Below are 24,036 nucleotides of genomic sequence, written 5' to 3'. Positions count from 1 at the left end.
GGTTAAGAACCTATTATGCTGCCCTTGCAAAGGATCCTGGTTTGGTTCCCAACACCTACAGGACAGCTCACAGTGGCTTCTAACTCCAGTTCCAGCGGGCGTCACATCCTCTTGTGGCCTCCACAGGCACCTGTACACATGTCGTGCATATAAACCCACATGGCACACACACACACACACACATAAATAAAAAATAAACAAACAAATAAATAAATAAGCAAGTCCGACCTGCCCCCTGCAGTTGTTCAGGAGGGAAGGCTGAAGACACTATATTAAACACGACAACTTGAAGAACTTATTTTAGAACCTGTATGCACTGACTTACATACTTACTTGTTTTTCCGGCCGTAATAAGGTCCTTCTGCACTGGCTGAGCTCTAGGCCCTGTCTAGCATAGCTCTGACTCTAAGGGAACGAAGTCGATTCCATTTTACAAACAAGGAAATGAGAGCTTGCTGGTTATGTAACCTCATTCAGTGATCCAAACCGGAATGTCTAACAACAGAACTCATGAGTACTCCCTGACTGTCCTCTGCTGCTGCTGCAGCTGCTGGCCAAGTGTCCCACCTGTCTCTCCACACTGTGCACACACCGCCACTAGGCCCAGAGTTCCATGTCTGAAGCAATGGATGGAAACTGCTATTGGCAACCATAGAAACCACTGAAGAGAAGGAAGAGGCCACTTTTCTCTCAACAACAGAAGAAACTGCCAAGAGAAACAACCCAAATATTCACCAGCAGATCAGCAGACGAAGGCATTAGCAACGTCCATCTGCTTACAATAAGCCAGTAAGAGACATCATTCAGCTACAGGGGGAATGAAGTGCTGTGCCTGCATGCTACGTGGAGGAGCTTTGAAAACACCGTGCCAGGTCAAAGCAGCCTGTCATCAAAGCCCACAATTGCACGCTTTCATTTACACAAGTTGGCCAGAATATATAAGCAAATAGAGGGGAACAGAGAACACATGAGTGCTTGCTAAAGCCAGGAGGGATAAACAAACGGAGTGGGCATAGGATTGGAGAAGGGTGGGGGCTAATGGCTGTCCAGTTAGTAGGGGTTTTCTTTATAGTAATGAAGATGTTCTAAGACTGAGAGCGGCAAGTATCTATGAGTACACTAAAAATATTGAATTACCCACTTTACATAAATTATGTTTTACTTAAATCATGTCCCAATAATAATCTTTTTTTAAAATCCACTAATGAAATAAAAGGAAACCTTGGCTAATATCTCCTTCAAGTTACTCACTCAAGGATAAGGAAATCAAGCAACAGAGGTCCAAATCAGTGTCCTAAGGTACTGTGCCTACTGATCCCATTACTCAATGCCTTCCCTGGGGGTCCACCTCAGTGCGAGATCAGGCATGAGCCTACCACAGGATATAAACCTAGCTGGACTTTCAAATCTGAGATACTGAAATTATGCCCGACGACTTTTACCGTTAGACTCGGAGAGGCAAAGACCCTAAAAACTGAGCAGCCAGGAAAGAAATGATGAACCTACATGGGAGAATGTACTGGGTAAAAGGTCAGACAAGAACCAGGTGACGGTGGCACATGCCTTTAAATCCCAACAATCAGGAGGCAGAGGCAGGCGGATCTCCCTGAGACTGAGGCCAGCCTGGTCTACAAAGCAAGGGCCAGGACAGACTCCAAAGCTACACACAAAAACCCTGTCTTGAAAAACAAAACAAACAAACAAAAAAAGATCAGACAAGAGATGGAGATACTCTGGGAAGGAGGCAAGTACCACTCAGAGGCCAGCAAACAGTGAGCCTGGATGAGCAGGGCAGGGGGTTCACACCAGAAAGGATGAGAAACCTGTCAGAAGGTCAGTCCTGACAGGAAAGACTTCCCTGAGAGTGGTGGAGTGGAGAACAAGGGATGGGAGTGTCTAGTGATGACGTACCCGGGACAAGGTCCAGAATAGGTTACTACAACCTACAAAGGAACAATCAAGTCACACTAGGGTGGAGACAACAGGAATGGAGAAGCAGGAAGGAAAGATGAGATCCTGACAGTGAAGAGCCAACCAGGCCAAGGCCTATAGGATGGAAAAGGGCAGCCACGGCCAGGGTTTGACTGGCATATGACTCTGGCCAACTTAAAGATTCTCTGTCTTGATTTCTTGACTAAAATGAGGATAAAGTCAGTCATACTGTTCTTGGGATGATTAAACATGGAATGCATAAAAAGAATGAATAAAGACATAGTAGCTCATACCTTTAATACCAGCACTCAGGAGGCAAAGGCAAGTGTGTGTGTGTGTGTGTGTGTGTGTGTGTGTGTGTGTGTGCTCGTGCTTGCACGCATAGCATAGAGTGGGACTTTTGTTTGATAAACTGATGAGCATGTATCAGGAACTAGATGATCGAGCTCCTGAAGACAACAGGAGAAGCAAGGGAAAGCCTAACTACATCCCATCAAAATATCCCTTTTCAGTCTCCTTAGTCTGGGTTCTAGAAAGAATAAGACTGGCTGACCCCTGATCTTTGAGGGCGGGCCTTCTGAGAGAAAAAGGATCAACACACAGAAGAATGACTTCCTTACCAAAGTCCATCCACCATGAATACCTGAATGTTTGTGCACATGCACACAAACACACATTTAAAAAAAAAAATGGACTGGACTGGAGGCAAACATGCAAACAGAACACTGTATACAAAATAAATAAATCTTTAAAAAAAAGAACTGTAAATAAATAAATGTAAATTATCATGCAAATACAATGTATATTTAGCAACTAAACTTGTTGAGTCTCTTGTCTTTGGATAATCAAAGTTTTCCTTAAAAACTGACGAAGGGCAGTAAGGTAGCCCAAGGGGTAAAGGTATTCTTGGGCCAGTCTACTGATCTTCAATGTCAGAAATAAACATCTCAAGGTCATCTCTACGTGAAAATAGTAATCATAAACATATGATTTAGAACGGTGTGTCCCCAGGAGTACAGTCTCTCCTGGGTTTATCTGACAAAATTTCCTTTCAAGTTTATTTATGGGTGATGGTTGTCCAAGAATGAACCTGAGTCTGTGTTGACTATTCAAGACTGACTAGCTTCTCTGAAGTGTATATACTCACTATTGACAAAGTTAACCTGCTTAATTACAGCAAAGACCCCAAATTCCCATTTACTTTACACCCTGGGGGAGGGAGAGAAATCTCTTGGAACAAAAATAGCCTTCTCCGGCTCCGTTGGGAAAGTTTCAATCTCAAGAACTTGTCAAAGCCGCAGTGTTAGGGCAGTAAATTTCCAAAGCCAAAGAGAACGGGGAAAATAATCTGGGAATGGAGGCAGACAGTGTGCTATTCACAGCAACGTTTTCTCTCTTGGATCGTCATTGTTCTGTCTGAGGAGGTCTCAGAATGTACAGTCAGACAAGAAAATAAATACCAAGAACAGTAGAACACATTACAGAATGCAATCCACCATATATACACCTACTGTGCTAAACACGATGGGACACAAAATGAGCTCAACAAATATCAATTGGAAAATTATCAAATGAACCAATGAGTAGAAGTGAAAAATCAGTTGTATTTATTTCAAGAAGCATTAATTGAATTTTTAAGCTAGGTACTCAGGAAATACAAAGTAGCCAACATTTGGTTCTTTTTTTTTTTTTTGGTTTTTCGAGACAGGGTTTCTCTGTGGTTTTGGAGCCTGTCCTGGAACTAGCTCTTGTAGACCAGGCTGGTCTCGAACTCACAGAGATCCACCTGCCTCTGCCTCCCAAGTGCTGGGATTAAAGGCGTGCGCCACCACCGCCCGGCCAACATTTGGTTCTTATCCGCAGGAACTTACTATAAAGAATGAAAATACAGCAGAGGTCCCCTCCATCAGGGCAGACAAGGGGAATCTGCTGTGACCAAGCCAACTGCAAATCAAACTTGTACTACTGCACCAAATCTAAACGTGTGCGTTCTCACCTCTGACCACCCAGGGATGTGGTGATGATTTCAAAAGCATGTTCCACCCTGTCTAGAAAAACAAAAAACAAAAAACAAAAAACAAAAAAAAAAAAAAAGCATGTTCCAGGGTTGGAAAGATGGTTTAGTGGTTAAAAGCTCTTCTGGAGGACCTGAGTTCAATTCCCAGCACCCACATGGGGCAATTTAAAACCAGTTATAACTCCAGCTCCAGGGATCCAATGCCTCTGCCTTCCTCCTTGGGCACTACAGTCATGTACACACACACACACACACACACACCTCCTTGGGCACTACAGTCATGTACACACACACACCTCCTTGGGCACTACAGTCATGTACACACACACACCTCCTTGGGCACTACAGTCATGCACACACACATACACACACACCTCCTTGGGCAATGCAGTCATGTGTACACACACACACACCTAAAAAAAATTAAAACATAGTTCTATGTCAACACTGTACTTTTCCCTGCATCGACGTGCATAAAGCCAAAGCTAACACAACACCCAGTCCATATTTTCAGAGGCGAAGTCAGGGAAATGAAATTAAGCCCACTCTTTTGACAATTAGCATTACACAACATTTTAATGGTCAAATACTGCATGGTACAGATTAAATTACTATGGGAATTTGGAAGAGGCGGAGAGACTTTCTACTTGTTTGGTCAACTAGGGTGTTAGGGAGGAGATGGAGTTGGCTAAGTCTTTAAAAAAAAAAAACAAGCACAGAGTCAGAGAACATCCCATGCGAGGAGAGAAATGCACGGCTCTTGCCCTTCTAAAGAGAGGCCCCTCTGTATGAAACTTGGGGCATCCCTATGCAGAAAATGGAGCAAAACTGGAGAAACAGGCATCAGTTACATAGCTTCCTCCACGCCTGCCTGGTAACATAAAAAAAACCCACTCCCCTGATGGACACACAGATATGTGGAGATAAGACACTTGGCTGGGAAGAGGCTCAAGATCCCCAGCACAGCGAGTTCTCCAGCATCTGGACTCAAGGGTTCATATGAAGGGCAATGGCATTCACATAATACCCGCTCCCGATTTCAGATTTTAACCAGCAGAGACGGGCGGAGCCTAATCCCCATATCTGCTTCCCTCTTTGAACCTTTATTTTTCTCTTTCCGTCCTTCTTGGTATAAGTTTAAGAAAGAAAGGACAAACAAACAAAAAAAAAATCAATGCCACAAAGTCTGTACATTTAAATTCAGCCCACATGACATTTCCTTCACATTTAATTACTTCCATACAATTTACATCCGCTAGTCACGCTAGACCCCAGAGTATTAAACGTGCTCCTTGACAAAGACACTCTTGTCCGATAATAAGCCCCATAATCAAAGTTCGGGAATTATGGGTAAGGCCTAGTTGGCTGATGGGTGAAACAAACAGGTTTTAAAAGCCATCCAAGCAGGCTCCAGACAAGAAGCAAACCAAAGCTGGTCACTCTCATGCTTAAGATCAAAGCCCTGCAACACCACAAAAGGAGCAGGAACGGTCTTCGCTTGCCATCACCTACATCACGGAGCTTGTCAGGAAGAAGAACAGCACTCGGTGCTACCTGAAGACACACGGTTCTGTTGTCAAGGTGTTTAGGTCTGGACAATAAGCTGGAGTTTAAATGTATTTAAAGAAGCAAGCCATGCCTCAAGGAAGCTCTTTTATCCCGCCGCAAACCCAGGCAACAACAACGGACGATCAATCCTGTAACGAAGGCATCTATCTACAAAACACCTAAAGACTTTCCTAAGTACTCCTGCGTCCACACACTTGTCTAACCTTATCTTACTTGCCCCCCTTCCCCAAAAATCTAGCTTTGAAAATCCATGCCAGCACAAGGGTCCTAACCCACAGACCATGTTTCACAAGAATCACGCCAATTTTCTTACAACATCCCTTTTAAAAGATCAACCATCTGTAGCTTCATGCCGTCCCTCCTCGTGTGCAAAGCTCATTCAGACTGACAAACACAAACAGCCTGACCTGTTTCTCAGAATCAGTCACAGTTCACGTTTCTGTGGCTTGCCCCCAGGTCATCTTCATGAACCACAGCTTTGTCCGTGCATAAAGGTAAGAATCCACCAGCCTGGCGGTGGTGGTGCACGCCTTTAATCCCAGCACTTGGGAGGCAGAGGCAGGCGGATCTCTGTGAGTTCAAAACCAGCCTGGTCTACAAGAGCTAGTTCCAGGACAGGCTCCAAACCCACAGAGAAATCCTGTCTCGAAAAACCAAAAAAAAAAAAAAAAAGAATCCACCACTTAAACCACTGTGATCTTAGAGGCCGACTGGTAACAGGTTTCCCTTCTAGCCAAAGAACTTTTGGCCTAATAATCTGGTTCTAATAAAAAGGAACTCTGAGCCAGGCATTAATCTCACCATTCAAGAGGTTTGTGAGTTCAAGGACAGCCTGGTTTACATACACAGTGACTTCGAGCAGGCCGGGTAAAGAGACTCTGTTTCATTTATGGGGGGAAAAAAACCCTCTGGGAGCCAGCAAGATGTCGTTGCTGCCAGGCCTGAGGATCTGAATTTGATCCCCTTCCACGCCTTTAACCTCAGCAATGTCGGGAGGTAGAGACGGGTGAATTCCATGAATTTGAGATTAGTCCTGTCAACATAGTGAGTTCTAGGCCAGCCAGCTGGGAGCAGGAAACAGAATAGATGTTCTGGGCTGACTGGGAGCGGATAGGGATGGCAGCAAGGGACCAGGTGGGAGAGAGGGGGGATAGGGTGGAGGGAGAGCGTGCAGGGAGACTGGAATTGGGTGGGCACTTGGGGGATGGGGTGGGAACCTAGTGCAGCGGAAATCCCTAAAATATATTAAGGTAATCCTAACAAGGACTCCTAGCCTGGGGATATGGAGTGTGGCCAGGTGAGACTTCCAGCGGTGGGATTCGGTTGCATGCGATTGAGTTGTTGGCCAAGGGGTCGCCATGGAAACCAGAAAACAACCCAGGCTGTTGTAAAGACAAAGGGTTGCTCTCGGCAGCTGACGGTGGGGTTGGAGGGCATAGTTGGGAAAAACACTCACACAACTCACTAAACGAGGAGACGTCAAACTGGTGACCAGAGCCATCACCCCTAGATTCCTACATTCTAGTCTCTTCGATGCAAGAAGGTACTCTGCAAGCTGCCAAGAGAGAAATGCGAACATCAACGCAGCCACAAAACTTTCGACCTACAGTATGTCCTGCCTGCAAAATATGCTAGGGTGACGGTGGCACAGGACTGGTGGGAGGAGTCAAGCAATGTCCAATTTGATTTAATACCCCCTCCCCCAGAAGACACCCATACACAACACTGCTTGGGTAACCAAGAACCAGAGACTAGCCCAGAGACCTAGGGCAAAACCAAACCTACAGGTCTTAAAAAAAAAAAAATCAATAAAATGATTCCTAATGATTTTCTGCTATACCCATATCATTCTTATCCAGTCATCATCAGAGAGGCTTCCTCCAGATGGGAACAGATGCAGAAACCCACAGCCAGACAATATGTGAAAGTCTGAGCTTACAGAGACTGAAGCAACAAGCACAGGGCCTACACGGGTCTGCACCAGGTCTCTGTGTATGTATTATAGCCGTTAGCTTAGTATTTTTATGGAACTCCTGACTGTGACGCTGAGTGCGTCTCTGACTCTTGGGCCTGCTCTTGGGACCCTTGCCACTTCCTCCAGTTGCCATGACCAATTTTGATATGACAGTTTTTGCTTCGTCCTACTATATTTTATTTTGTCATGTTTGCTTCTTATCTCTTAGAAGCCTGATCTTTTCTAATGAAGGACAGAAAGGAAGTGGATCCTGAGGGGATCTAGTACCTCAGCCCCAGTCTTTGCCACAGTCCAGTCCACGAAAGAGTGGACTCGGTTCCCTGAACCTATCTAGGTTCGCGGTGCTAACCATTCCTCCTTGACACACTCTTTCCTGGCTTTCAGGCATCTTTTGTCCTCCCGCCTTTCTGACTGTTCCCCTTCCTGTCTGTCACAGGATCTCTAAGGACTTCTCTATCTGAAGCCTGTGAGACCTCATCACACATGGATTCAAACTTGACACAATACACTGATTATATAGAACAGCGGAAGAGCCCAGAAGGACTGGACAAAACACAGAATATGTCCTAGACCATAAGGGCAAAAAATACATAAACACATTAAAAGTTACTTAGATACACTAGACAAAAATTATTTTGGAAAATCATGGTCCAGCCGGGCGATGGTGGTGCACGCCTTTAATCCCAGCTCTTGGGAGGCAGAGGCAGGTGGATCTCTGTGAGTTCGAGACCAGCCTGGTCTACAGAGCTAGTTCCAGGACAGGTTCCAATGCCACAGAGAAACCCTGTCTCGAAAAAGCAAAAAAAAAAAAAAAAAAAAAAAGAAAGAAAAAGAAAATCATGGTCCACCTTCCCTGAATATTTAAAGGAAGCCACCAGTTGCTAGAGGGTGGAGCTCCTGAGGGCCAGTCTCTCCCTGAGGGAATCCTACTGGTTGCTGGGGAGGGAGAGCCATTTCCTTCAGTGACATCAAGACTAGGAAGGTCTTCCTACCCTATAAATAGCCCCTTCCCATGTAAACCATCCCAATTAAATTCACTGGGTCTCAAAATGAAAAAGACATGAAAGTGGATGAGAGATTGACAGGGGAAGAGAAAGAGGATCAGGGGAATTGAAGTCAGGAGAGGCAATGGGGGGGGGTACATATGACCACAGTACATGACAGTCAAGTATGAAAATGTCACAATAAAAACATTCTTACATAGAATTAATATATAGTAATTGAATAGGAAATAAAAAGTATTCCCTTAGGAAGAAAGAGACTCATGGACAGAATCCCAGAAGTTATAATCCAAGTTCTCAGGGACTGAATGGGAATATCACGATGGATCTGAGGCCAACCTGAACTACAGAATGAGACCATATTTCAAAAAAAATCATGGTCAAAATATGAAGGAAAGGGGGTGTAAATTTAATCAATGAAGAGCAAGAAAAAATCCATTTCATTGTGGGTCGGATATATTCCCTCTTGTTTGGTTAAGGGTTTATAATGTCAGACACAAGTGCAAAGCTAAAATTCAATCTGTTCCGCAAAATGGTGAACACCTTTCCAGTCTCAGTTCTCAGGGTCAGAAACAGGTGGATCCCTGAGTTCAAAGCCAGCCTGGTCTACTACATGGCTATGTTCTCAGCTAGCAAAAGCTGCATAGTGAGAGACCCTGTCTCAAAAACCCAAACCAATAAATATATCAAATCCAATTCTGACTAATATATTAGGAAATGAGTCGTTTTATAGAATTAAAACCATAGAGATGTTGACTGTGGATTTCCAACTCTAAGAATTAGGAAGGGCTGCAGAAATTGCTCGGTGGGTAAGAGCACGTGTTGCTCCTCCAGACGGCCCAAGTTCAGTTCCCATCTCTCAGAGCTCACAACTGCTCTAACTCAATACACCTGACACCCAAGGAACCTGACACCCTGCTCTGTCTGCCCTGAGAACCAGCACACACAGCAGTCACACAAACACATACAATAAATTTAAAGAAATAGGAACAATGAATGAAAGAATTTGAGATTAATGGTAAATTGCTTTACTCCTAGCAGTAAGGAGACAGAGACAGGTAGAGTTCTGTGAGTTCAAGTCTAGCCTGTCTAAAGAAAAAGTTCCAGGACCATCAGGGCTATATAGTGGGATCCTGTCTCAACATTTAGACAAAGCACAAATTCGGGTTAGAGGTTCCTGGCTCTGGTAATGTGGGCGGCAACCTGTAAGACCCAGCAGCTGGCCAGATGCCACTGACTTACGGAATGGGACACTACCAAAAGTGACAAAATGCCTGGTTTTACAATACAGCTGACAGAGTGCTTGCCTACCATGAGTGGAAACCATGGCTTCAAGAATATGCACTAAGCATGGTAGATCGCACGTGCCTGAAGTCCCAGCAGCACTCGGGGAGGAAAAGCTGGGATACCAATCACTAGTTCAAGGGAATTCACGGCCTTTAAAAACAGCTTGGAGCCGGGCGGTGGTGGCACACGCCTTTAATCCCAGCACTCGGGAGGCAGAGGCAGGTGGATCTCTGTGAGTTCGAGACCAGCCTGGTTTACAGAGCTAGTTCCAGTACAGGCTCAAAAGCCACAGAGAAACCGTCTCGAAAAACCAAAAAAAAAAAAAACAAAAAAAAAAAACAGCTTGGAACACACAAGACCCTGACTTTAAATAAATAAATAAATAATAAAAAGTTGAGAAAAAAGCAAAGCAATAACAAAGATGACTAGCAGGCAAGTAACATGCAAACAACAAACTCAAACAAAAATAAACAAAAAACTAGTAGTGTAGGAACTAGGCTCCCCCTATCTTATCAGGGGATCGTTGAGGGTTATATGGAAAACCTAAGCTAAATATAGATGCAATTTTTAAAAGTTTAAAGTTCTTATCTATGAGTACTGAGGATTGAAGGAAACCACTGTTGTTCAACCAAAGACATCTATAATACTAGATCTGTTACCAACGTGAAGATGCTTGATTTAAAAAATATATTTCATGAGTTCAAGACCAACCTGGTCTACAGAGTGAGTTTCAGGACAGCCAGAGCTACACAGAGAAACACTGTCTTGAAAAACCAATAGATAAATAAATTATATATGTGTGTGTGTATATATATATATATATATATATATATTTATACACACACACACAACACACACACACAAACATAAATTTCAGAAAAGGCAGAACAGCAGGGTGTGGTAACCACGACTTTAATTCCAGCACTTAGGAGGCAGTGACAAACAGGAGTTCCAGGCCAGCCACAGCTACACCATGTGACCCAGTCTTTAAAAAAAAGGAAAATACAGCCAGGCGGTGGTGGCTCACGCCTTTAATCCCAGCACTCGGGAGGCAGAGGCAGGCGGATCTCTGTGAGTTCGAGACCAGCCTGGTCTACAAGAGCTAGTTCCAGGACAGGCTCCAAAACCACAGAGAAACCCTGTCTCGAAAAACCAAAAAAAAAAAAAAAAAAAGTAAAATACAACTATTTTTAAAGATTATTAATAATGGTCAATGTCATTGCATGTAAGAGCAGGGGAAAGTTTTTTTCTAGCAGAACTGTTATTTCTTCTCTACAAGAACATTTCTAGACTAAAGAATGAAAAAGTTGACTGAAGGCCATCATTTTCTTTAATAATTCTATTTTGCCAGGCAATGGTGGCGCACGCCTTTAATCCCAGCACTTGGGAGGGAGAGACAGGTGGATCTCTGTGAGTTCGAGGCCAGCCTGGGCTACAAGAGCTAGTTCCAGGACAGGCTCCAAAGCCACAGAGAAACCCTGTCTCAAAAAGCAAAATAAATAAATAACAACAATAATAATAATTTTATTTTATGGTTCATGCACAAAAACCATGTATTTCATTATAATCAGAAATTTAAAAATAAATGATAACCTCAGTAGGGGAGCTAAAGAGATGTCTCAGTCTTTAAGAGTGCTTGCTGTCCTCCCAGGAGCTCTGGGTTTCCCAGCATAGTAGGCTGGACTGACCACAACTGAATCTGAAAACTCTAAGCTTCTCTGGCACTCAGAAAATAAGTTAAAAAAAAAAATAGCCCTTGGTGGGTTCAGTCCCAATGAGCCAGGCTGCACTTGGGTGGACTCAGAGGCATCAGAGGAACCACCGGGCCTCAGCTTTGCCTCTCTATCCAGTACCTTAAAGGTTGCCACAGCAGAGCAAATGTGTGAATACTCAAACAGTCACCTTTAAGAAGAAATAGAGCAGGCGGATCTCTGTGAGTTCGAGACCAGCCTGGTCTACAAGAGCTAGTTCCAGGACAGGCTCCAATACCACAGAGAAACCCTGTCTCGAAAAACCAAAAAAAAAAAAAAAAGAAGAAGAAATAGAAAAGGCTTTCTTTAATTCCAGCACTCAGAGACACAGGAAAGCAAACCTGTGAGTTGGAAGCCAGCCAGGGCTACAGGGTGAGACCTTGCCCTACAAAAAAAAAAAAAAAAAAAAGGCAGAAAGTGGGGGCTGGAGAGATGGCTCAGAGGTTAAGAGCACTGGCTGCTCTTCCAGTTCAATTCCCAGCAACCACATGGTGGCTCACAACCATCTGTCTGTACTGAGATCTGATGCCCTCCTCTGGCGTGCGGGCATACATCGAGGCAGAATGTTGTATACATAATAAATAAATAATAAATAAAAGAAAGCTTTAAAAGAAAAAGTAGAAAGTGATGACATCATACACCTAGGACTAATGACAAAAGATGGCTAAAAGCCTCTTAGAGGTCTAGGCTCCATTCCCCACAAACCCATTGTTCAGGTGTGTTAGTGACATAGGTAAAAGTGGGGAAGGTTGAAAGGACAAAGAACACCTGCTTCAAAATAGACAGAGTCCACGTCTGTCAGAGTCCACTGTCAAATAATACCACTTCTGCCAAAAAACATACAACACCAAACTGATCCTTGTCAATTCTAAGTTCCTTTGGTACTTAGATAAAGTACCAAAGGATCGATAAAGCCTTCGGCTCCCCATAGTCACGAATAGGACTCCTCAGCTAACCCCACTTACAGATGATAAAGCTGAGGAACAAGGGTTCAAGAGAATTCAACCAGCGTCGACAGCTACCGTTTTCCTTAAGGCTGGGTAACAACAAAATGTGACACAGAACATTTACCTTACTCAAAGGTCAAGCAAAGCTCTCAGAGACATCGAGAATTCTTGGCAGATCGCTTATTCTACAAGACAATATTCACAAAAAACATAATCCCTTAAATCCTCTAAATTACTTAGCTAAGAAATTTCCAGGGATGGCATCAGGTCAGGCCAACCCCCCTGTTTACACTCCACTGACGATTCAAAATGAAACGATGAAGCACTCTGGTCTAGCTGGAGGAGCACCTGTAGCTGCATGGGCAGACAGAACTGGTCACAGCAACTTTTTCTACACCCAAGGCTAACTTCTATTTTTGCTCTAAATCACAAACACATCTGAGCAAATTTAACCATTAAGAAGACATGTAGGAAAGAATTTGTTTTTACTTAGAGGTCATTTTTGTCTATGATCCCACAGACATTAGGCAATCCCAGCACTTATTTCCTAATTCAATAATTATATTTACGGGTGCATTCATGAGCAGTTTAAAAGTCATCTGAGACCAAAAAGAACAATCTAAAATTATTGAGACTCTACTTATATTTATTGCAAAGTCCATGTTAGTAAAAGTCATGGTGAAATTTGGTTTTTATATCATGAATACAGCTGCATTTACCTAAGTGAACTTAATACACAATATTGTGAACAATGATATCTTCCTTTGTAAACTTAGAAAAATGCTATGTTATTACATCACATACCTGACTTCTACCACTATTTAGAGATCAAAGCACTGAGCACATGTCTACACCATGGCTCAATAATCCAGGCACGAACTGGGATAAAAGGCCACTGAGCTGGCTTCAGGATGTCAGCATCACACCAACCCCCAAAACAAAGATAAAAACAATAAAAAGTATTCCCAAGAGGCTGGAGAGATGGCTCAGTGGTTAAGATCACTTAATGCTCTTGCAGAGGACTGGGGTTCAGTTCCTAGCACCCTAATCCCAAATTAGGGGAGGGAGCTGCAGCTCACACTGCCAGTTCCTGGAAATTAGACATCCTCTTCTGGCACTCCATGTATGTGATACATACACTATAACCCAGGCACACACACATACAAATAAAATAAAACTTTTGCTGCTGTTGTTTCTGTTATTGGACACATTTTTCCTGGATCTGGCTGTCCTGGCCTCCAAATTCTCCAAGACCTGGATCTGCCTGACTCTGCCTTCTGGGTGCTGGGATTAAAGGCGTGTGCCACCACCTGCCAGCAAAACAAATCTGAATATGCACACGATGTCAATAGCTTTGGGATGGGGAAGGAATAAATAAGTCTCAGATCTGTGCATAATAAACCACATTTTCCACCACATGCTCATTCTTAGGGCCTCAAATCAAAGTATCAGAGATGAACACCAAAGAAGAGTTTGGTTAAACTTTGAAAATAGTACGAGTTGTCTTACATTTGAACCTTTGAAATAAGGCTACTTCAACAAAGAAACAGGGCTCGAAGAAGAACTTTAAACCATGAGTTCTCTGGCATTTTCAAGCAGAAGTGATTCCACACCAAGTGGTCCAGCCACAACTTCCATCAACGCCTCTGCTAGCCTGAACCCTATGACCTCACTGGTTCTGAGAACCACTCAAGCTCCAGCTTGTTTTTTCCTCAGAAATGCAAATCTCTCCTAGCATTTGAAAATACACTTTTTTCTCTACAACCTATATGCAAAAACTGAATCTAATGTACATCCAAAAGCTGGACCAATGTGACATGAAGGATGACAATGCACATTCCTGATGGGATGGTATTCCAGGTTACCAAGTGCAACATCATAAGACTCCTGACCCAATTTCCACACAATTTGTTGGTCCAACCCATAACTACTTTACAATGCAGTTGGTAATTACATCACTGTGCTGTGTGGCCATTACATCACCAGCTGGGAGAGGTAAACCCACTAGGCGCTGTGATCTTTTCCGGCTTGCTTTTCCTGAGTGGTTGAAGAATTCTGGCCACCTACTCACTGGTAGATCCTCCTCTTCCAAGGTCTCCCAACGTTCCTGTTATCTTATGCTAATAGACCAAGCTCTGAGGTCGGGAGCTAAGGGCCTAAAATCACGAAAACTGCTTTTAGTCAAGTTCAACTCCCGGGGGCTCACTCCCTACTTTTCCAACTTTGCAGATCTCCTAAGAAACTTGGAAGAGTCACAATCAGGCTCTCTGTCTCTCCAACACACACACACACACACACACACAGGCGCACACACGCATCACGAACGCGATAGCGCCCTGGGCATCACAACTGTGCCCCTCTTGGCGGCGGCTGACTTACTTGAGAAAGTATCTCTGGCCAGTGGCGGTGAAGGTCATCTCCCACCCGGGGGGCAGTGGCAGCTCGTCGGTCACGTCATAGGACTGCTGACGGAGATGCGCGTGCTGCTGTGCAGGGCCTCCAGCGGCGCCCGCACCAGTGCCTAGCTGCAGGGATGCGGGCGACGAGTGCGAGCGGACGTGCTGCGCGCCGCCAGCCAGACGAGGCCCGGGGTGGCCGCCCGATGAGTCGGTGCTGGACTGGCGCGAGTGCGAACCAGAATCGGGCTCCTTGAAGAAGGATTCCGGCAGGATCTTTTTCCGCCAAGAGCTGGGCTTGGGGTTCATGACAGAGTTGAAAAGGGCTTCGAGGTCCGTGTCGAGGTCCTGCGTGACGTGGATAACTTGCTGCCCTGGCGGCGGGAGCGCAGGGGGCACCGAGGACGGATTCATCTTTCTGCAAGGGAAAAGGAAAATCAGTTCAGGCTTTTAGTTCGAATCAGAGGAGGGGGGTCCCGGGGAAGGACAGAGAGAACTCAGAGACAGTTAGGTACGGGTCGAGGGACCAGCGGTGGGGGAGGGGGCCCCCGGCCTCCGAGATTATGCAACTTTTCCGGCAGCCAAGAAGCTCCCCTGAGCAGGCAGCGGTAGGGGGAGGTGGGGGTGCCTGCATCAGGCCGGGTCGCAGCCCCCCTGAGCAACACACCCACCACCGACCCCAGGCGCCGGGACCGCGGAAGCCGAAGAGCCGGGCTCCCGAGGGGGTGCGAGACGCGGAGGGCGCTACCTGGGCACGCGGGGAAGCCGAGCCTGGGAGCCTCCCGAACTAGCAAGCTGGAACTCGGCCCCGGCTGGCAGATCCTGAGCGGATTCCCAGCAGCCGAAGGTTTGGACTCTTACATCCCCGGAGCCGGCCCCGAGCGCTCGCACTACGCGAGGAGGCGACAGAGAAGACACAGACGAGCGCGGCCGCCAAGGCTCCCGAACTGTCCCATAAACAAAGTTTGCAGCAAACTCCCACCCCTAGGAAAGAGGCGGGCCGAAAGTGGAGCTGTTGAATTATGCATGACCTCCTGGCCGGAGCCAGCCTGCCCCACGCCCCTCCTCTTCCTCCTCCTCCCACCCCAGCCCGGCTGGCGGGGGTGGGCTGGGCACTTGGCGGCTCGAGAGAGACCGTGCCCCCGCCTCGCCGCGCCGACCTCTCCCGCCGAGCGCTCTATCTGCATTCCTTTGAGTTTACCACTGACTTGGGGCGGGATCAAAGAGAAAATGGCTCAAGCCTGTTAAATCAAGGGGTTATGGACAAAATCCAAGCCTGAGAATAACGGAGGGTAGGCTGTTGAGGGGTCAGGGCCCAGAAAGGGTCGGTCCAGGACGCTGCGCCCCCGCCCCCGGCTCGCGGCACGGGGCGCGGAGCTGCCAGAGGTCGGGCCGGGGCGCACCCTGGCGCAGGGAGACACCCGCGAGGCCAAACTTTCCACGGAAGGCTGCTTAGCGCTTGTGACCATATTTGGTCTGGTGAGGAGGCAACTTGGCGGTTTGGCTTTCAATTGTCTGCAAAAGCGCAGACGGTGTCCCAAAAGCGCCGTTGTTGCTGAAGATGCGTCTTCGCCAAAAAGTCGGTTGTAAACTACCAACCTTCAAGCCTTTCATCAATCGTTAGTTTCCTCTGCGGGGTGAATCGGGATACTAGGGGTTGGAAGAAAAAAAAATAGACCGAGACAAACCTGGGTTCTAGAAGGACCAAGCAATTGCGCCCCCTTCCCTCCTCCCGCGGCGTCTGAGAGGGTGGTGGGAGGATTGGAATGTCCCTGAGTCCCTCCAGGGAGCCTGGAACTGGGATGGAACCGGGGCAGGTGGCAAGGAGAGAGAGGGTGTGCCAGTGACCCGGAAAAAGCCACCCGTCCTCCCACCGACTGGACCCGGGCCAGAGGTGGAGACCCCTGCCTGCCTTTGGGGGAAAGGAGGTCAGGCCTGGTACGACAGCTGCCGGGAAGAGGGAGGCGGCTTTGCCCTTCCCATTGCCAGCTGCTCAACTCTATTCCTTCTCTCCTTAGGCCTCTCTCCAAGAAAGGGTGGCCGCATTAAGTCAAATTCCAGTAAGCCCCTACCGGACCCGCAGATTCTAATAGACGTTTACTAGATAAGCTAAAAGAGGCAATACATGTAAAGCTCTTTGCTTAGCCTGGGCTGGGTGCAAGTTTGTCAACAGAATTATATTAAATTCAGGTTTTGTGCTTTACTTTGTTAAAGACCAAAATAAAGTAAAAGTTGAATCCACAGCTGGCGAACAGTGTTATAGAAAAATGAAGAGGCCTGTGAAGTTGAAGGGACAAAGGCAAGGCCACTCCTTAATTTTTCTTTAAAAGATAGAAGAGTGCACAGCACGGTGGGCCAGCTGGTAAAGGCCCCAAGGGCAATCCTGAGGACCTGAGTTCGTTGTCCACACCACACACTGAGGAAGAAGAGAACCAACTTCCTTAAGATGTCCTCTGGCTTCCACATGAGCCCCTCCCCAACACAATAAAAAAATATTTTTAAAAAATTTTAGTCCACTTCTTGAATAACTGTATCCTATCTCAAAGTGAGCTACATGCCAAGTTATCTATACTTGAGCTGTGACTCTGGGCCCCTCAAAGACTGGGCAAAAAGAGGGTAGCCCTGTATCAAGACCTCTTGAATTTTCCCAATCATGGCCTCTTTTTGCCTGAAAAAAATGTTTACCTGAGCCCTGCCTATATAGATGTATAAAATGTGTACAAAGCATTTCTTGATAATCATAAAGATTTTAAAACAATTCCTGGGTATATATAGAATCTTGCTGTTCATTCAAGACAATGAACTATGCTTTGGACTGCAACTGTAGTTCAGCGGCAGAACACTTGCCTCGGATCTTCCCCTGTTAGTAAGATGATGAATACGATTGTTTCTGTATAAAGAACTAAACAGTTTGATGTCGCAGGACAAGGACATCTTGGGTATTTTTCACTATTTTTATTTTACAGTAGCTGGTCCTGAGCCTGATGTAGTACAAAGTGGCAGAAGTATGTTTAGGGCCTTTTCAGAAACTGTTGGGAGTTCTGTCTTAGTTCCAAGAGAAAATTTCATTTAATGATTTCTTCTTATGAAACTCAAGTCAGCAACTCAAACAGTCAAGTTTTAACACCAAACATTCTAACACCCTATAACCCAAAGATATGCTAATATGATGCATACTGAGGAATGATGGTTAAAAAACATTGTTTGTGTTTTCCATAATTAAATCATTGTGTTTCTGTAGAAGCAGAACATCGTGTGCCCAGAAAGAAAACTGCAGTGCAAATCTGAGCGGTAGTGTTTCAAGCAGTGTTCCTCAGTGCTGTGTGCTGTGCCAGTGTGCACAGAGCAAAGTATGCATGCTGTGTGTTCAAAACCAAGAGCACAGTGAAGTTGCAAGATGCCATACAGGCAAGTGCTACCAGAAACACGATTCAGATTTGTGATGTTTAATTTTGGATTAATTTTTGGTCTTGTGTGTGTATATATCCAGAAACATTTTTTAACTTAGTTTTTTTTTTTTTTTTTGGTGGGGGGGGGGGTTCTCTGTATAGCCCTGGCTGTCCTGGCAGGCTGGCCTCGAACTCAGTGATCTGCCTTATTCTGATTCCCAATGGCTGGATTTAAAGGCATTGGCCACATTGGCCACCACCTGGCATCAGAACCCTTTCACAGTTACCAAATTGTTCGTGACCCCCTGCTCCACAAGAAATTACACAGCCCATATGAGATCATCACCGGAGTTTAAGAAGCTTCTGGATAGGCTCCCGAAAGAAGAAGCATTAGCTGCTTGCATGCACCCAAAACCGTTGCTCTCCATACACCAAGTCCTCTCTCTACTTTTTTTTTTTTTTTCGAGACAGGGTTTCTCTGTAGTTTTTGGTGCCTGTCCTGGAACTAGCTCTTGTAGACCAGGCTGGCCTTGAACTCACAGAGATCCGCCTGCTTCTGCCTCCCGAGTGCTGGGATTAAAGGCGTGCGCCACCACCGCCCGGCTCCTCTCTCTACTTATAGGACTGGTAGGAAGGGGGAAAGCCTCTGAGGCTCACTCCATCAGAAGCATAGTCTCTGCAAAAGGGAAGGAATTAACCGTGGAGCTAGAGGAAGTACCTGGGATGGGAAGGTTACTAACTCGGAAGCTGCAGGGCTGATGGGATGGTGCTTGAGGCCAGTCCCATTCCAGGAAGGTTCTTTTTTTTTTTTTAATTTTTTTATGTGCGTTGATATTTTGAATCCCTTGGAACTGGAATTACAGACAGTTGTGAGCTGCCGTGTGGGTGCTGGGACTTGAGCCTGGGTCCTCTGAAAGAGCACACAAGACTCTTAACCACTGGGCCATCTTTTCAGTCCCTCCAGGAAGGTTCCTGATAGATGATTTAATAAGATTTGCTATTATCCCAACCCTTCCAACAATAATAGCTTAAATGACAGCTATCAGGTCCAGGTACTGCCCATACATAAAGGGTAGCAAAATGGTGTTGTCATTGTGCTGGCTAGTTGTTTGTTTGTTTGATTTAACTTGAAACAATCTAGAGTTATTTTGGAAACTGGAACCTTGATTGAGAAAATGCCCCCCACCAGATTGGCCTGAAGTCAGGACTGCAATGCGTTTTCTTTTTTTTTTTTTTTTTTTTTTTTTTTTTTGGTTTTTTTTTTTTCGAGACAGGGTTTCTCTGTAGCTTTGGAGCCTTTCCTGGAACTCCCTTTGTAGACCAGGATGGCCTCGAACTTACAGAGATCCGCCTGCCTCTGCCTCCCGAGTGCTGGGATTAAAGGCGTGCGCCACCACCGCCCGGCGCGTTTTCTTTTTTGATGCTTGGTCTGGGTCCATCTCATTGCAGGCAGTGCCACCGCCAGACTGGTGATCCTGAGTGCTATAAGACTCCAAGCTAAGCACAGCGTGAGGAGTAAGCCAATAAGCAGCATTCCTCCAGGGTCTCTCTATCAGTTCCTGCCTCCAGGTTCTTGCCTTGAGTTCCTGCTCTGACTTCCCTAGCTAGATAATGGACTACAAATCGTTAGACGGAATACATCCAACGTGCTAGGACTGGGGAGATGGAGGCAGGAAAGTCAGAAGTCAAAGGTCATCTTCAACTGTGTCCTGAAACTACACGAAACTCTGCCTAAAAATAAAAGTGATCCCACAGGAACAGTGACTCACTCCTCCAATCCTAGCACTTGGGAGGCTGAGGCATCAGATTGTCAAAACGCCTATACTAGTCTGGGTTACAGAATGAGACAGTCTCAAACAACAATAGAAGCAAAATTTTAAATGAAGGCAATTAACAAATGTTGTCTCTTAGCAAAAAAAAAAAAAAAAAAAGCCGGGCGGTGGTGGCGCACGCCTTTAATCCCAGCACTTGGGAGGCAGAGGCAGGCGGATCTCTGTGAGTTCGAGACCAACCTGGTCTGCAAGAACTAGTTCCAGGACAGGCTCCAAAACTACAGAGAAACCATGTCTTGAAAAAGCAAAAAAAAAAAAAAAAAAAACCAAATGTTGTCTCTTGACCCATTGTTAGAACACAAGCTTTGCTATTTACCAGGCAGGGGAGGTTCCATGATCAGAACGAGGCTTAGCCGTTGCATTCTGGATGTGCTGCCCTCTGCGATTTCCCAAATGTGAGAAACTCAGCTGCAGGATTTGTGGTAGTGGTATACTATTTTTGCTCTCTCTCCTTAATAAAAAAGAGAAGAAGGAGGAGGAGGAGGCATGCTTTGAAGCAGTTAGCTCCACCTTCTACAAAGGGCAAGTAATTTAACCTCCCTAACTCATACATCACTCATTTACTAAAGTTGTATCTGTTCAAGCCAATGTCCCTTTATGTAATCCTGTCTACTTAAATATGGTAGGGCCACAGCTTTAACTTAACAAGGAGACTGTAGAGTAAAGCTACCCCAGGGCCTCCCAACCAAAACCTTCCCCTAGGCAGGTGGGTACTTTGAAACCTTCAACAGATTTGAGCCTCAAGGGAAGAAGGTCTATTGGCAGCAGGGCCCACTAAAGCAAGTTTCTAATCCCAGCTAATCAGAGACTGAAGGAGGAGGTTTGCAAAATCAGGGCCTTCCTAGGCTACAGAGCAAGGTCCATATGAGCCTAGGAAACTTGCCAAGACTTTGTCTAAAAATAATAGTAGGGGCTAAAGAGATAGTTCCGCAGCTGGGGGCGCTTGCCACTCTTATAGAGGACCTTGGTTCAGTTCCCAGCACTTTCGCGGCAGTTCACAACCATCTATAACGCTATTTCAGAATCTGACGCTCTCCTCTGGCCTCTGTGGACAAGAGGCATGCATGCAGTACACAAAGATGCATACAGGCAATTGTTCACACACATAAAAAATAAATATCATGTGTGAGAGAGAGAAAGAGAGAAAAGTTGAAACTTAAAGCTGACTCCAGGCTCCTGCCAGCTCGCTCACGGAGCACAGACACATTAGTAAGCTCCAGTAAAGTCAACAAAGCCAGAGCAAGACCAGGGTGCAGAACTGTATGCAATAAAATGAATTTCTCTGCCTTGAAAGTTAGAGCTTATATGCAGAATGCATATTCTAAAGATAAAGTGAAAATTGTTTGTTCAGTTTGGGGGCTGGACACTGGGCATAGGAGCAAACTAGACCTCCAGGCAAAGTGGCAAGAAAAGGTAACACAAACCTTGAATAATGGCATTGATTTAAATCTCATAAACAAGAGCCAATGTGTAATAAATTCTCATTTTATAGGTAAGAAAACCGGCCCAATCGGTTTTAAAGTATTTTGTCCAAATACATACAATGAAAGCATGAAGTTAAACAAGCAAAACCAAAAGTACATGGGTCAGTCACGAACAGTTGCTCTTTGCCCTGGTTCCCCTTGGGCATCCAGTGTGAGCAGGGCATTGCTGCCTAGTAATGCCATATGAAATCACTATGATGCCTTCTGCCCGAGTTCCGGAGAAACTCCACAGTTTTTTTAAGGTAATCAACTGAGTACACTCCCGCTGATATGTAAATCTGGCTCTCTACTCTCCACCAGAAGTCGCCAAACCCTCCCCCAACACAATTCCTCGTAAAGCTGTTCTTGGGCCATCCTACCCCAGTCCCACTGTTCACCACATCCAGTCAGAGGTAAATGCTATTGATCTTTTCTTCTGGTTTGCTCAGATCCCTCCTTCCTTTCACACTTCCACAACAAGACCTTATCTCAAAAATGTTCCCAGTAGCCTCCTAACTGGTTCCTCTGGCCTCCTGTTTTCATGATGTCATTCCCTGGCACTGAAACTTTTTAACAACTGCCTGAAGGAAGGAATAAAGGTCAAAGCTATTAATCTGGCACCCTAGGTCTCTCAACAAATCGCCATCTTCATAGACTTTTTGACCTTGCTTTTCACAGAGTCCAGTGAGCTTTTATCTTATTCCAAAAGGGCTGATCCGTGAATATTCCCTCTATACTGCTTTGAATGTATAGGAAGTAAGAGGGGTCGAAGTATTTTGCCTTCATGTTTGTCTATGCACCATATGCATGCCTGGTACTCAAGGAGGTCAGGAGTCAGAGTCCCTGGAACCGGAGTTAGAGAGGGTGGAAGCTGCCATGTCGGTGCTAGGAATCAAAGCAGGGTCCTCTGGAAAGAGCAACCAGTCTTTTAACTGTTCAATCATCTCTCCAGCCCTTATTCCCATGTTTAAACCCAACTCAACACTGCCGTCTAAATTCTATTGTCATCTTTGCATTGGACTTTTTCTTCTTTCCCCTAAATTTCCATGTTTTTCATTTTATCCTTTTCAGTCCCATCTAATTAGAGAGAACAATACTTTATATTATATCTCAGCCTTAACATCATTATCTTCTGCCTCCCCAACTGAGTTGCAAATATCCGGGGAGCTAGAAGCATCACACATTTTCTATGGCATCCCCTGAGCAGGCAACATTCCTCGTTGAATGCAAAATTATTCTACCAAGATCTTTCCCATTCTGCTTTCAAGACTCATCCCTTGCTGGGCGGTGGTGGAACAAGCCTTTACTCGGACAGAAGAAGGTGAAACTCTGTGAGTTCAAGGCCAACTTGGTCCGTGGAGCCAGAGCCCTACAAGGAAACCCTATCTCAAAAAACAAACAAAACGAACAACAGCAACAGAAATAAGACAAACAAACAAAAGAATCAAGACCCATCCCTGTATTCTAATAGTGTGAAGGACGTCCTTCCACTAGTTACTACAGTTTGATCACAACACACCTAGTTGACTCCTAAACAGTTTTGGCAGCTCTTTAAGAACAAGTCAAAAAAGACTGTTTTCTTTTTGTTTTTCCCATGCCCAACAAAGTATTTTGAGCAGCAGCGTTTAGTGTATGTTACTGCTAGACTCCAGTGGCTTGTTGTCCCAACCATTCATCTGCCATTTGTACCCCCAGAAAGTCTCAGCCCTACCTACCCACTGGGTAACCGACTGGATTTGAATGGCTGATTCCAGTGTAGGGGAACTGTTAGAAAATGACGCGGTGGTTGTGTTGTTAAAGGACGATGGCCCAGAAAGCAGAACCTGCCTATACTTGCTGAACCAGTATAGAAAAAGTTCTCAAGAGCCATGGTTGGGTCATCATTAACCACCGAAGCAGTACAAGCAGAAAATGACCAGTAGGTAAAGGCTCTGATTTTAAAATAAATAAGTCCAGAAAACTGCGAAGTGAGATTGACTTTTATCTAGACATCAAGATAAAAACTGCTTCTTGATGTGACACTTGTAGTATATGACAAAGCACAAGCTAGTGCTTCCACCCACTTCTGGATTCACTCTTCAGACGCAGGTCTTATGCTGTGCACCATTGTGCTGTTCTTAATAGATATGTCAACGGCTGGATGATGATGGAAATACTTTTGCCGTTGCGTATGGATGGGACGGCCTTCTGTCTGTTGTTAGCTATTGTCACAGCAGTGCTGGGGCCGCAGGAAAAGAACTATAGGAGCCAGGCGGTGGTGGCGCACGCCTTTAATCCCAGCACTTGGGAGGCAGAGGCAGGCGGATCTCTGTGAGTTCGAGACCAGCCTGGTCTACAAGAGCTAGTTCCAGGACAGGCTCCAAAACCACAGAGAAACCCTGTCTTGAAAAACCAAAAAAAAAAAAAAAAAAAAAAGTTTTAAAAAAATTTAAAACATTAAAAATAAATGTTTCTCACTGCATTTTTAGATATGCGCA

General features: G+C 45.3%; 1 protein-coding gene across 1 annotated transcript in view; it reads right to left on the bottom strand.

Annotated features, from left to right (window-relative positions):
• Wwtr1 (WW domain containing transcription regulator 1) overlaps positions 1-15,852 on the bottom strand; it is a 109,593-nt gene extending 93,741 nt beyond the window's left edge. Inside the window, exons 1-2 of the mRNA XM_057757144.1 lie at positions 15,624-15,852; positions 14,859-15,293 (exon numbers count right to left, since the gene is read on the bottom strand). Of these exons, the coding sequence (XP_057613127.1) occupies positions 14,859-15,289 (431 nt within the window). The 5' untranslated portion in view covers positions 15,290-15,293; positions 15,624-15,852. The remainder of the gene's footprint in view (positions 1-14,858; positions 15,294-15,623) is intronic.
• Between the last annotated feature and the right edge of the window lie 8,184 nt (positions 15,853-24,036).

The sequence above is a fragment of the Chionomys nivalis genome, chromosome 24 (assembly GCF_950005125.1).
Source record: "Chionomys nivalis chromosome 24, mChiNiv1.1, whole genome shotgun sequence".
Taxonomy (NCBI): Eukaryota; Metazoa; Chordata; class Mammalia; order Rodentia; family Cricetidae; genus Chionomys; species Chionomys nivalis.
Note: the sequence above shows the minus strand (reverse complement) of the source record. Positions and strands in the feature narration are given on the sequence as shown.